The sequence below is a fragment of the Pelecanus crispus genome, chromosome 8, assembly GCF_030463565.1.
Source record: "Pelecanus crispus isolate bPelCri1 chromosome 8, bPelCri1.pri, whole genome shotgun sequence".
NCBI classification, from domain to species: Eukaryota; Metazoa; Chordata; class Aves; order Pelecaniformes; family Pelecanidae; genus Pelecanus; species Pelecanus crispus.
In genome coordinates, this window is record NC_134650.1 from 12,245,502 (window position 1) to 12,258,813 (window position 13,312).

General features: G+C 52.0%; 1 protein-coding gene across 1 annotated transcript; it reads left to right on the top strand.

Annotated features, from left to right (window-relative positions):
* Positions 1-667: 667 nt before the first annotated feature.
* Positions 668-7,025, top strand: NEURL1B (neuralized E3 ubiquitin protein ligase 1B). Its single transcript, XM_009481410.2, has 4 exons — positions 668-1,331; positions 4,150-4,857; positions 5,832-5,957; positions 6,781-7,025. Exons 1-4 carry the CDS (start codon positions 668-670, stop codon positions 7,023-7,025), a joined length of 1,743 nt encoding a protein of 580 aa, XP_009479685.2.
* Positions 7,026-13,312: the final 6,287 nt, after the last annotated feature.

The following is a 13,312-nucleotide window of genomic DNA, read 5'->3' on the forward strand; positions in this document are numbered from 1 at the left end:
TTCTGTGCCATCTGTGGTGCTGTGAAGCTGAAAACAATCATCATTTATAAAGTGCTTTGAGCTCAAATGGGAGGTTCTGTGTAAAGGCGAGGCTTTGTGGGATGAAATGTTCCTTAATGTGCCAGTTGCATCTGGTATCTGAACCAGGGGCTGGGTTGAAAGTTTTGGAAGAACAGTCTGGTGATGCAGAGGTAGTGCCCCAGCTGCTAGATGTCTTGGTTTATTTGTGTTGTTCAAAAGCTCCTGTTCATCGTTGCAAAATTAAGGGACAGAGAAACCAATGGCTGTGTGTCCCCAGAAAATCGGTATCCTACATCCACTTCCATCTTGAGCACCTCTGATCTTAGCAGTCACAGCTCCCAGAGATGGTGTGACTCTGGCCACCAGCCGGTGATTTAACAGCACGTGACTTGTAAATAGGAAACTCGGGGCCACAGTCACAAGTGTTAGGCCTTTCCGAGTGCAGTAGGATGCATCTGATGGGAACAAAAGGATGTTCGTTTTCATCCAGCTTTGCAGGGCGTAGAAGGGAAGCTGCGTAACCTTTGCCCCAAGGGCACATTTGCCTTTTATTTGTATAAAGCTGAGGGCCCAATTGGTGCGACAAAGAGCAGATTGTGGCCAAGCACAGCATTTTAAGATTAAATAGCGCGGTTCCCAGCGAGTAATGCAGGGCACATGTGGCAAGCCAGTTGCAGTTGCCCGGGCTGCGCTAACACATGGCTCAGGTCAAGCATTGCTGACGGAGCTGCTGGTTTCTCCTTTCGCAGACACAAGCCACCAGACCCGCTCCGTCTCCAGCCGCCCCTATTACAGTTTGCCCAACAGCAGCCATGAGCGACGCTCGGTCCTCGCTATCACGGAGCCGCCGCGTTTCCACTCCCAAGCCAAAGGCAAGAACGTGCGTCTGGACGCTCACTCCCGCAAGGCCACACGGAGGAACAGTTTCTGCAACGGGGTCACCTTCACCAACCGGCCCATCCACCTCTACGAGAAAGTCAGGCTGAAGCTGGTGGCCGTGCACCATGGTTGGAGCGGGGCCCTGCGCTTTGGCTTCACCATTCACGACCCATCGCAGATGAGCTCTGACGAGATACCAAAGTACGCCTGTCCGGACCTAGTGACCCGACCTGGATACTGGGCCAAAGCTTTGCCAGAGAGGTTTGCTGTGAGAGACAATATCTTGGCCTTCTGGGTTGACCGTCATGGGAGAGTCTTCTACAGTATTAATGATGAGGAGCCAATATTGTTTCACTGTGGTATTAAAGTTTCCGGTCCTCTCTGGGCACTGATAGACGTCTATGGAATTACGCATGAAGTGCAAATATTAGGTAAGTGTGTATTTTGGCCCATGGCTTGCTCTGCTGGTTGCTCTTTCCACAAAGGCACGATCATGGAGAAAAGGTGCGTGATCTTATCTGGTTGACCATTTCTATGAGATACTTAAGAAAACTAATTTGCTGTTGATTTTGTACTTCAGATTAACCATTTTTCTTCTTCCAGCAGTAGGGATCCAGAAAGCGATACATTTCAGAGATGTCAGTGATGGAAAGTCCTAAGGCTGTGCATTATAGCAGCCATATGAAGGGCTTTACATGTAGGAAATTAAAGGAAACCTTTACATGTAACTTTACCCAGCTTTTTCTGAGCTAGATGTGTTGCTATGGCGTGGAAAAACATGGTGCAAGATCCCAGGGACTGAGGAGACAAAGGTGACCAGCTCTGGCTTCCCCTCTTCTTTCCCAGCTATCAGTTACTGCCAGTCCACTGGAAAACTACGACCCATTCCCAAAAATTTCCTGGCACCCTTCCCTAGCCCCTCTCTCGGCTCCTGGCCTTGGTCCCCACCTAGACTGGCAGTTTAACAAGCTGTGCTTGCAGATGTAACCCCAGTTACCCTTCCCTTATAAATGGGCATCACTGTATGTCGGCTGCAGCGCAGGATGCAGCCTGCCAGCTGAAGAGTGGTGAGAAAATGTAGTGCGAGCTCCTGTGTGATTTGGGATGCTTGCCACCGCATGCCATATCTCCCCTCATCCCTAAGCAGATCGCTGCGTTCAGGTGGTGCCTGGCTGATTTACAAGCATCATCCTTGGGGAGGGCTGCAAGAGGGGATGAATTTGTTCCCGTTAGTAAGCTGAGCCGATTGCCATGGAATGGATTCCCTTTTGTCACTTTTACGGCATTGAAATTTCAAATGAATTCAGTGTAAGATGGAGTGTTTTGAACTGGTCTACACCACAGGGAATCCTTTTAAAATACAAGAGTGTTGCCCTTTCCTGGAGGCTCCTAGGAGCTGATTTAGTTTTAACAGCCAAGCTAAGCTGCACCTGCTCGAGGGGATGGTGCCTCCATCCTCACACTGAACAGACACCAGTGATAAGGTGTGAAATGGTGAGTCCAGTGGGCAGGCAGCTCCATCACATATTCTTCTGAATGGTACCAATTATTTTACAGCTGAGAAGGCTACACATAAACAACACTTTGCCCTGCCTGCTCTGCCTCAAATGTGTAATTAAACCTTACCAGTAGCTTATCCTATAATTGCAATTGCGACGCACTCCAGCCTCTGGTGCTCATCACAGAGGTGAAGGAGCATTTGCTGTATTGGCCAGTGCAGTTGCTTCACCAGAGCAGTCCTTCTTCCTCATTAGATTATAGTTAGAAAAATAAAATACAGTTTATTTCTGCCCCCGACTCCTCAGGCCTGCCCATGGCATCCAAGTGTGCAGAGTGAAAGACTCGGCTTGAGGGCACTTGCACTCTGATTTTTTTTTTTTTTTTGATCAAAGTACCAAGTCCCACAAGGTACCCCAGGAATCAGGGCGATGCTCAACCATCTGGGGCACCAGGGGACCCAGCCTCTTTGCTACAGATGTGGTGTCATAGCGGACATGTTTGTCTCTCTGACTTCTCCTCCCAAAATTTTGCAAGTTGAGAAAGCTGTGAAATGTAGCCCAAATACAGATGCACAAAATGCATCTTTCAGCATCATGAAGCTTGGATGTGTCTTACTTCTCTGTGGCAGCATTTTTTGCCAGATACCCCATGCTTGCTAGAAGCAGCTGGTCCAGCCATCAGCCTGCACTGGTGGCCTCTCCTGCATGGGCTTCTGAGTGAAGGCAGCCTCTGCTTTGCAGCTGCTGGATGGATTTGGGTGTTTTACCTTCTTTGGTAAAAGCCTGGTGATTTTTTTCTCCAAGGAGCAGGCAGTGTTGGTGCTGGGTTGCTTCTCCCCTCTGCACCTTTGGGAAGACCGGGAGTTTGCTTCATTCACACACACTCTTAACATCCATATGCTTCGCCTTTGCTCAGCTGGTTAATGCCTTATCTTTGGCGTGAAGGGTCCAAGCCACCCCAGGCAGTGCTGGAGGCAGAAGGAAGGGCACTCCCGAACCTCCCCACACCTTTAATCCCCCCCCCAGCCTGGCATGGCCCAGGTGAAAATCTAGGGAGTGAAATAAGAGTCAGCATCCTGACTTTCCCTTTGCTGTAAAAGGGGAAAATAACTCTCTAACTCTAAAAACCTGCAGCAAGTAGCTTTTGTGACAAGCCCTCAATTCAAAATCTCTGCAGTGGTGTGAACACCCCTGAGATACGAGGCTTGAAATCTTGTAAAATGACCTCTCTCGGACACACCTGTACCCAGACACCTTACTGCTGTAAGGCAATGACAAGGAGCATGAAAGGAATATCTGTTCATGCTTGTGCTCCTTCACCCATCACCATGTTGCAGATTTGGCTTGCACAACACCTTTGGACAGCAAGATACTGAGACGCTTCCTTCTTTTACAGAGCACCCTCAAAGCTATTAGTCCCCTCTACTGAGAAAGCTGTAGGACCACACTGGTTTACAGCTTTTCCCAGTTCACCAGTGCAAGGAGCTCCCAGATTACGTGGGTACTTCATAACACTTGTTTTTCCTCAGCTAGTGCCAAGATGCAGCCATTTCTCTGCCTGCTCCACATGAGACTTTCCACCACTAGCCTTTCATTAGTGGTTGACCTCTGGCTAATTTTTCCATTGTTTTTCCATTCAGAGGAACAGAATCCAGATAATCTGTAGGCTGAAATAATAACAATTGTATTTGTAAAAGTAGGCGATTGTGTCTTGACTCTAATGTCCCTTATCACTGGGCTTATCTCACAGATAGCATGTTTGCAGAGACCATGACCACTGCCCGTCTCAGCACTGCCCGTCTCAGCACTTGCCTTCCACAGAGCAGCCATGATTCAGCCAATTTCAATAACAACGAACTGGAGAATAACCAAGTGGTGGCCAAAATTGCAAACCTAAACCTAAGTCGGGTTCCAGGACTTGCGACAGACAACCACATCATCCCCTGTTGCCCAAACCGACGGCAGCGTGCTCAGGGGGTCCCAGCCTTCCTGGACACAGACCTGCGATTCCATCCCACCCGTGGACCTGATATCACCTTTTCTCAGGACCGGATGGTTGCATGCACCAACTGGCAAGAAAGCAATAGGACTTTGGTGTTTTCTGACCGGCCTTTGCACATCGGTGAAAGCCTCTTTGTGGAAGTAGGACATCTTGGGTTGCCATACTATGGAGCCCTTTCATTTGGCATCACTTCCTGTGATCCGAGTACTTTACGGACAAATGAGCTCCCAGCAGATCCAGACTTTCTCTTGGACCGGAAGGAGTACTGGGTGGTTTACCGAGCATTCCCGGTCCTCAACAGCGGCGACATTCTCAGTTTCATGGTCTTGCCGAACGGAGAGGTGCACCACGGGGTGAATGGAGCCAGCCGAGGAATGCTAATGTGTGTGGACACCTCACAGTCTCTCTGGGTGTTTTTTACAATCCACGGTGTAATCAACCAGCTCAAAATACTGGGTAAGTGCAGCCAAAAGAAATGATAATGGGAGCACCTGGCTGGTGACGTTTCCTGGGCCAGAACGGGAGCTACGGGTTTGCATGTGCGGTGTTGCCTTTAGCAGGTGGTCACTGATGTGAGGAAGCAGCTCCTGATCTTGTGTTTGCAAAGGTGTTTGCAAACAAGAGTGAGCGAGACATGGTAGCTGTCATATAGATGTATGCAGCCTATATAAGTCCCCCAGAAAAGGATGAGACTTGAGAGAGAAAACAAGCAGCAGGTAGGGAGGCAGGGATGGCTGGGGTGGGGGACAGCTGGTTTTCAGAGGGTTTGTTTTTAAAAGGGATTCTTTATAAACCCACTGTTCCAGCCAATGGGTATTAAACTCCTGCCTTGGTGAGAGCGACGATTTTTGTGAGTGCAGCTCTGGTTTAAGCCTGTGTGTTGCTGATGGACAGTAATCGCTCCCCAAACACTGCCACAGCTCGGGTATCAGATGTCACTTTTGATCTGTTGCTGGTGATCAGTTACAGTGCTTCTCCTTTCCTCTTGTTAAGGATTCTGTCAGAAAAGCACATGTTGATGGCTTTGTAAAGCGGGTTTTTCTTATTTAAAGCGATGCCCTTTCCCAGCTGCCCCCGACCTGACAGTAAGACACTGGTAGCTTGAGGCCTCTGCTGCTGGAGAGACTGGGGCTGCGGGAAGTGACTTTACACCCCAGATGATGGCTGTCAGATAACCTGGTGCTCACCTTGCTGAAGCACTGAACAGAAATTATACAATAGCATAGTGAGGTCCAGGCCCTGGAGGTCGCATCCCAAATCGTACATCTATATTGTTACTAAGGGGCAGCACTTAACGCAGCAGCTGGACTTTACCCTAAAGCACCCTGCGCACATGGGGTGGGAGCGACTCACCGGGCTGAGGGGCATGTACCTGGGGTTTGGGTGTCCGTCAGCCCCGCGGCGGGCTCAGCTCTCTCCTGTGTTTGCAGGCACTGTGCAGTCCAGCCCAGTGACCGTCTCTCCCTCAGGATCCCCGGGCGGCTCGCAGTATGACAGCGACTCAGACATGGCCTTCAGCGTCAACAGGTCATCATCTGCTTCAGAGTCATCGCTCGGTAAGGAGAGCCCAGCCCTCAGCATCCAGCTGTGCCGGCTATGCCGGGAGGAATCTGGGCCGATAGGCGATGCTGGGGCTGTGCAAGGCAGCAGGGGAAGGCTAGGGAGGAGATGTTACATCTCCTGCGAGGCCAACAGAAATAATTGGAAGAAAACACGAAGCAGTGGGAAGGTGTTCACGGCCTGAAGAAGGGATGCATGTTGCTTCCCACTTTGTCAGTCTGTCTAATGAAGGTGGCCTCTGTGGGGCTGCCCTTGCTGCAGCAGCAGTGCTGCAATAGTAGGGGTGCGGTATCATGTCTGGGGGTCTTACACCACCCAGACCACTGCTCTCTGCGCTGCCAGGGCTCCACTGCCAGAGGGATGCCCGCATAACTGCTCACGTGCTGGTGTTCGGGTCTCAGGCAGGCAGCCCTGAGCGCCCTGCCTGCTACCGTCCCCGGCACGTGCTGCCCTTGCGCCGTGCTGCAGCTGCCTGGCACGGCCAGTGAGACGCAGGAGCACCCTGCGTGGAACGCGGCTCCTTTGGGGAGAGCGGGGCTCTGCACGCCCACACTGTGAAACTGGCGCACGAAATCACAGCCCTGCTTGGGGAAGCCCAGGTGAGCTGTGCTTGCCCCCATGTAGAAGAGGGATGGCAGGCCCTGCTCAGAGCTGTACCTGTGCCACCAATTAGAATACTCTGGGGTTTGTTTGGCCAAATGGACCAGGCAATGACTAAGGAAGGAAGAGCCTTAAAAATTTACTTGAGTGTGTGTGTTGTACAGTGTCACGTTTGCACCACCCTGGTGACTAAATCATCTCATTCCTCCTCTTTTGCAGTGACTGCTCCCAGCTCCCCTCTGAGCCCCCCCATCTCTCCTGTCTTCCCCCCTCCAGAGCCATCAAGCAGCAAGAATGGGGAATGCACCGTCTGCTTTGACAGCGAGGTGGACACGGTGATCTACACCTGCGGACACATGTGCCTCTGCAACACCTGCGGTCTTAAGCTGAAGAAGCAGCTCAATGCCTGCTGCCCAATCTGCCGACGGGTCATCAAAGATGTTATTAAAATATACCGCCCTTAGCGCCCGGCTCGGGCTGTAGGAAGGGGGAACGCCGCTAGCAGTAACCATGCCTTTCCGTCCCTGCTTATGGGTTATCGTGCTGGTCAGTCGTTATCAAGTGGCTCGTTATCTGTGTTTCCTTATTTGACTGGTAGGGCACAATTCAGGGATAAAACTGAGCTGAGGATCATGTGGGGCCCAAAGGCACGGCTGCCGTGCCGGCCAGGCTGTGTGCCCATGGGCAAATCCGGGGAATCGCAGTCTGGAGCTGACCCAGCTGCAAATGAGAAATTTCCCGTGCAAAGGCTCTTTTTTTTCATCCTCCTCTGGAGGAGGCTCGCTGTGGTGCGGATTGGGAAGGGGAGGTTGCCACTTGGTCAGTGCCGGGTGACACTGGGCTTCCCAACCCTGAAACCCTGACAGCTCTGGGCTGCTGCCGGGTGCTTGCGCTGTGGTGGAACAAAATTAGGACAAGGCCCAGTGGGAGGGTTCAAAGTGGACAAAACTGATCTGGAATTGTCACGTTCATCCGTGTAAGGGGAACTAGCTAAGGCCAAAATAGTAGCACAGCCAGATTGTTTGGGCTTTGCCCCCCTGAACGGGCTTCTGGGGCACATAGAGAAGCTGGCCTGGACTAAGATAAAGCAGCTTTTGCTTTCTGTGGCAGAGCAGGGACTTTTGGCCAGGGAGGCTGAGACCCCAGGGAGCAACCACAGGGTAGCAGTGAGGAGCATGAGCCCGCTGAGAGCCCCAGCCAACCCCTACTGCTGCAGCAGCAATGGAGCAGCGGGCAGCAGCGCTGGGCTGTTCAGGCGCTGCCCGTATCTCTGGCGGCTGAAGCCATGAATTGCTGCCTGTGGATGAGAGGGGCGTTTGGATGGGCACACTGCAGTCCTGGCTTAGAACAAGCATGGGGGCTACCTCTGCAGTGATGGTGTTTGTCACCTCCAGGCACACAGGCCTGCGTTTTGCTCTGCTCCTCTTCGCAGGCGGCGCAGCTGCCGTCCACACCGTCCTGCCTGGCTCGCCTCTCCTAGCCCTTCCCCGGCAGCCAGCCGCCGCAGCAGGGCTCAGCCTTCCTCCCGCCCCACCACAGAGACTTCTTGGAGCCTGTGGGGAGAAATTGATTTCTGACCCAGTCCCAGCTGGCTCACCTTTTTTTCTGGGGACTGTGTATGTGCTGATTTTACCTGCTTTTTCTCCTGCCTTTCCAGGTTTCCCGGCACAGCTCCCAGCTGCCCGGACACTGGCTCCCAACAGTAGATGAAAACTTGTTGAGATGAGCATGAGCAGGGATCTATCTCACTTGACTTTACTTGGGAGGAGGAAAGAAAAAGGCTCTGGGGCTATTATTAGATGTTGGGACTTAAAAGGTAAATGGATTTCAGCTGTGATATTAGACAGTTCCAAGCAGCAGCAACCTGGATGAGCTGGGCAGCATCTGAGCATGCAGCACTGGGGCTGGTGTGAGGAGCTTGGTGTCCTTCTCCCTGCTCTTCCTGCAGAAGCTGCCCTCCATTCTCCATCCTCTGCCCACTTGCATGGCTCCTGTCCAGTCCTTCAGCCTGAGCCTGGCCAGTTTCCAGCTGGTCCAGGTTCATAAATAGGGGAAGAGAGAGGATGCAAATGGGAGGTTGAGAGAGGGGCTGGTGTCATTCTAGCTCAGTGACCATGTGCCACCAAGTGCGTAAGAACAGCTTTCTTCAGAAAGGTGCAATTACCACGTTTTAGTCCAAAAAAAAAAAAAAAGAATAGGAACCCCTGTACATTTCAGGGCTTCTGGGCACAGAGGGGCAGCCTGATGCTGTTGGTGTCTGTCACCTTGCCTCGCCATTTACTCTCCTCCGAGGCGCCGGTAGCTGTGGGTGCACTGCCACCTCTCGCGGCGCTGCTGCCTGGGTGGTGGTTTGGCGGTGCCGGCGGTGCTACGCTTGGTTACCGACCGTCACTCAGCCCCATCCCAGCCCCACTCTGCCATCAGGGAGAGCACACCCAGGGGAGCAGCTCACCCTCCTCCCACTGCCAGCTCACAGGGCATGGAGAAAACCTGTTTTTTTTTCCTTGAAGAGCTAATTAACATTTTAATTAAGTGTATAAATGAGAGGCTGCTGCATCGGCATGCGAGGCTGCTGTATCGGCATAAGAACCTGCTGGCTTTGCAGAGCCCTTTTTGGAAATTCCACTCGTGCCACTGGCTGCGTCGCCACCAAGCGTGCTCAGCCCTCAGCAGAGCCACCGGCACTGCAACTGCGGCACGAGTTCACTTAACCTTTGCAAAAGGAGGCAGTGAGGGCACCTTTCCAGCAGCTGGAGCCTTGCCCAGACCTCCAGGCTGCCCTCCGCCCTGGGACCACAGACATTGCCTTCGGAGACACCTCCCTGGTCCTGTGTTTTGCAGGTTAGGGTCCGGCTATGGTCAGTGGTCACAGCACTAAGAGCACAATGATGGCACAGTATGTGAGCATGGGATGAAAGGCCAGGGGGGTTAGCGCCTGTCTGGTGAACGGGCTGCATTGGTAAGCCTTCGCATGATGAGGAATTCAAGGAAAGTTGTCCAAATCCACAGCGAGCGCTGTTAGCTTGGATCAGGTCTGGGCTAGCAAACGCCAGCAGCCATCCCTGGGGCTGCTGTCCTGGTTTCAGGGGTGCCCAGTCCCTTTCGGTGGCTGCACACAGCTACACACGTGAGCACAGCAGAGCCTGTTTGCTTGGCTGACACCTCAGGTCGATGAGCGGGGCTAATTGCATACCTGGGGTGGAGTGGTTTTTTTGGTGTAGCTTTTTTTTTTTTTTTTTTGTAAGCCAGCAAGGAGAAATACCAAATCCACCCCAGGCTGTGTCTGAGCTGTTCAGGACACATTGCACAGGTTGAATTTTTCCTGTAGCAGCCGAGACCAGTTTCCAGAATGACAGCATCCAGCAGGGCCAGCGAGGGAGCCAGCTCAGTCAGTGGAGTGACAGGAGTCAAGAGTCTGGAGTGCAGCCGTGCAGCAAGCGGGATGTGGGAGCAGTGGATGTGTCGCCCTGCCTATCCAAGAGCAACAGGAATTTTCCAAAATAGGCCTCTCATAAGAGATTTCCAGGAAAAGGTAGCCTCTTACAAATTTAATTGTTAGTACTTGTATTGCTATTTTTTTTAAACAGTCCGATGATATATGATTTGTACAGAAGATCTGTTTGTGCCTTATAAGGGTGTCTGTGCACTTTTTATCCTTTTTAAAGCAACTTTTAAAAAGAAAAAAAAAATGGGGAGAAAACAACACAGATCAATGGTAGTTTTATAGAATTTTGTGTTCACTGAGAACCCTGCTTTTTTTTATATATATATTGGAGTGAAAAAAGTGTTTATTTCCATGGATTTTCCTCCCTCTCCTCCTAACCTATTTGTTTAAAAATTAAAAAAATAGGAAGAAAGAAAAAAGAAAAAGAATAGATGGGGGAACTCTTTTACCTTCCCCGTTTCCAAGACAGTTACTCTCTTATTGTTACCTTTATGATTCAGTACTGTGACCTGTACATCATGTTTAAACTGAATCAGATTTTGGACCTCTGTATTAGGCTTTTCAAGCAAATCATTTGGGGGGGCCTGGGGGGGGGGGGGGGGCATCGCACGAGGGAGGGAACTGCACTTCTACATGTCAGTGCTCTATAGCGTTGTGTTCGGTGCTGTGTTTTACTTTTGTCCATTTACCTGTTTTACATTAATATAATTTTACTTGTTTATGAAACAAATAAAACTTTGGCTTGTAAAGAGTGCTCCTAGATGTTTAAAAGTGTTTGACCTAGAGGGTGAGCAAATCCTTTATTTCCAAAGCGTGGCAATACTAATACATAGAGGCAGGACACCTCCATTCAGCTCAGGTGCTTCTGCTTCCAAAAAAAAAAAGTTAGGCACTTTAAATACCTTGCATGAGCTTTGCTTTGCTCCTGGGAGGTCACTGCACAGTGGCTACTCAGTCTCTTGATGGGCAGGGGGCATTCGTGGCTCATTTAACCTTGCAAACCCTTGAAAGTTTGGCCAGCCACTGCAGTAAAAGCAGGGTGTATTTTAGGGCTACAGAGGTGGTGGTGGGGGGTGTCCTGTGGCAAATGCCCTCTCCAAGTGCCTGAAATTCCTCATCCAACGTGCACCATCTCAAGCACAGCAGCTGCCAGCCTGGCCCCGCTCCTGTGCCCGCGCTGGGGCTGTGGCAGCCTGGGGACCGTGCTGGCTGGCCCTGGGAGGGGGTGATGCAGACACAGGCAGGAGGGCTGCTTTTTTTTGTTTGTTTTTATTTTGTTTTTCTTTTTTTCCTTTTTTCCTTTTTTTTTTTTTTTTTTTTTGTTGTTGTGTTGTTTTGTTTTGTAGCAATGCCTGGCTTTTTATTTCACAAGCACAGGCCAACAGAAGGCTGCTCTGTAAACTGTTTATATCCCAAAATGTGGCCCGCTGAAGCCAGACACCAGTTGAGCAGCCTCAGATGTGGTTTAAAGCAGAGTGGAAGAATTCATTCATAACTCTGCCCTGGCAAGAACACAGCCATAGTTAAGTGTTTGCATGAAAAGCCTCATGAGTTGCAGGTGGCGAAGGAGCCCGACAACGGCTAGTTATGCCAAAATGCCTTCTTATAAATGCTGCTGCCCCTTTATCCAGAATGCTGAGCCTTGTGGGCTGCCAACAGACTAATGCTGCTGGTCTAAGGCCATGGAGCGACTGCACCATGCTTGGCATTAGTGTGATGCACCTGCTCCAGCCACTGCTGGCCCGAGACCTGGGGATGCTGTGGAAGACCACTGCCTGCTCCCATCACCTGCGCCCACAGCCCCCTGCTGCTCTCCTCCCCTCTGCCAGCCTGGGTGCCATGACGCACGTACCAGCCCAAACTGAGCCTCCCATGGCCAAAGCCCAACTCTCATTAGCGCTCTGCCAGCTCTGCTTGCGGTGCAGCCACACAAGTGCTGGAGATTTGGGCAGCAGCTGGCATCGCTCAGCACCAGGAGCAGCGTGCCCATGGGGACGTGGCACGGCACTGTGCCAGCTGCAAGTGGCTGCTTGAGGTGGGACGGGCCCCGCGTGGCCACACTGGTGCAATACTCCAGGTTATGTCACATGCCCCAAATTTCTCCCTGGTGCACTCATCTGCTGCTGGGTGGCAAGTGGCAGCCTCAGGGCGGATGCTGTGTGCTGGGCTGCTGATGTGCAAGCCCTGCACAGAGCGTGGGCGGGCAGATGCTCGCTTCTGGCATGAGGCACGTGCTGCAGGCAGGTGAGTGAACAGCGGCTGTCGGGGGAAGCAAGACGGGCCCCGATGCTATGTCCAACACCTGACAGCAGGCTGTTACTTGCTGCCTGCACAGCCCTGCATATGGTCCTTGCAGCCCTGTGCGGGCTAGGTGGGTTTTGGCCACCTGGAAGCCAGGGAGTGAGCATGGGCAAGGCTTGCATGTCCCAAGCTGGCAGGCAGTGAGCTGGGCCAGTGGAAGACGCTCTTGCACGTCTTTTTTTCCCTCCTTCTCTCCTGCCCCTTACCAAGCACTGCATGTGTGCAATACCACAGCCCTCTGCCAGAAGGTACCTGGGCTCTGGGGTCCAATCCTTACTTTTGCGTGAGCCTTTTCAATTAATGTAGCCCTAGACTGTGCCAGCCTGAATCCCCAAAAGCCCCTCAGGATGGGCAAGTTGTTCCCCTCCTGTCGCCCACCCCCTGAAAAAAAAAAATCACCAGGCTCAGCCTGCTGGCTTGAGCTCAAAGTAACACAATTGCTACACTTGCACTGCCCCATTTGCTGGGTCACCAACCTGGGCTTGGGCACAAAGGCGAGACTCAAGGAACTGTGTGGGTTCCTGTGGCCCTTGGCACTCCCAGGCACTGCTGTGTGTGACAGGGAGCATAGCCAAGGCTGCCCAGACAGACGGACGGATGGCACGACCCACCGACACAGGGCTGGGAGGGTCCGCTGTGCAACGCCCCTCTGTCTACTGGGTCAGAGGTATGGGAAGAAAAGCAAAGCTTTGCTGAGCACTGTTTAACCTAGCAATGACATTTCTCCTTCTCATGAGCACTGGGGTACACACAGTGCAAGTGGGGACCAGGCTAAACCCCCACATGGGGAGTATGGCAGCCCCCCCCAACCACAGCTGCACAGGAGAAACAGCCAGAGCAGAGCACAGGCACTACACACATACCCATACCTGAACTCTGCTCCTGCAGTGCCTCCAGCACGGGACAGCCATGAGGTGAACTGGGGCACAGCAGTGATGGAGGAGCTGGGCTATTCCTGGCCAGAAACCATAAGTCAAAAGTCCGAGTGTTGTGACCTACTCCAGC

Excerpts from the sequence above, each read along its gene's own strand:
- NEURL1B (XM_009481410.2), top strand. The coding sequence starts at position 668 with ATGCAGGGCACATGTGGCAAGCCAGTTGCAGTTGCCCGGGCTGCGCTA. Across the intron at positions 1,332-4,149 it reads GCATGAAGTGCAAATATTAG|ATAGCATGTTTGCAGAGACC; the intron begins GTAAGTGTGTAT and ends CTTATCTCACAG. Across the intron at positions 5,958-6,780 it reads TGCTTCAGAGTCATCGCTCG|TGACTGCTCCCAGCTCCCCT; the intron begins GTAAGGAGAGCC and ends CCTCTTTTGCAG.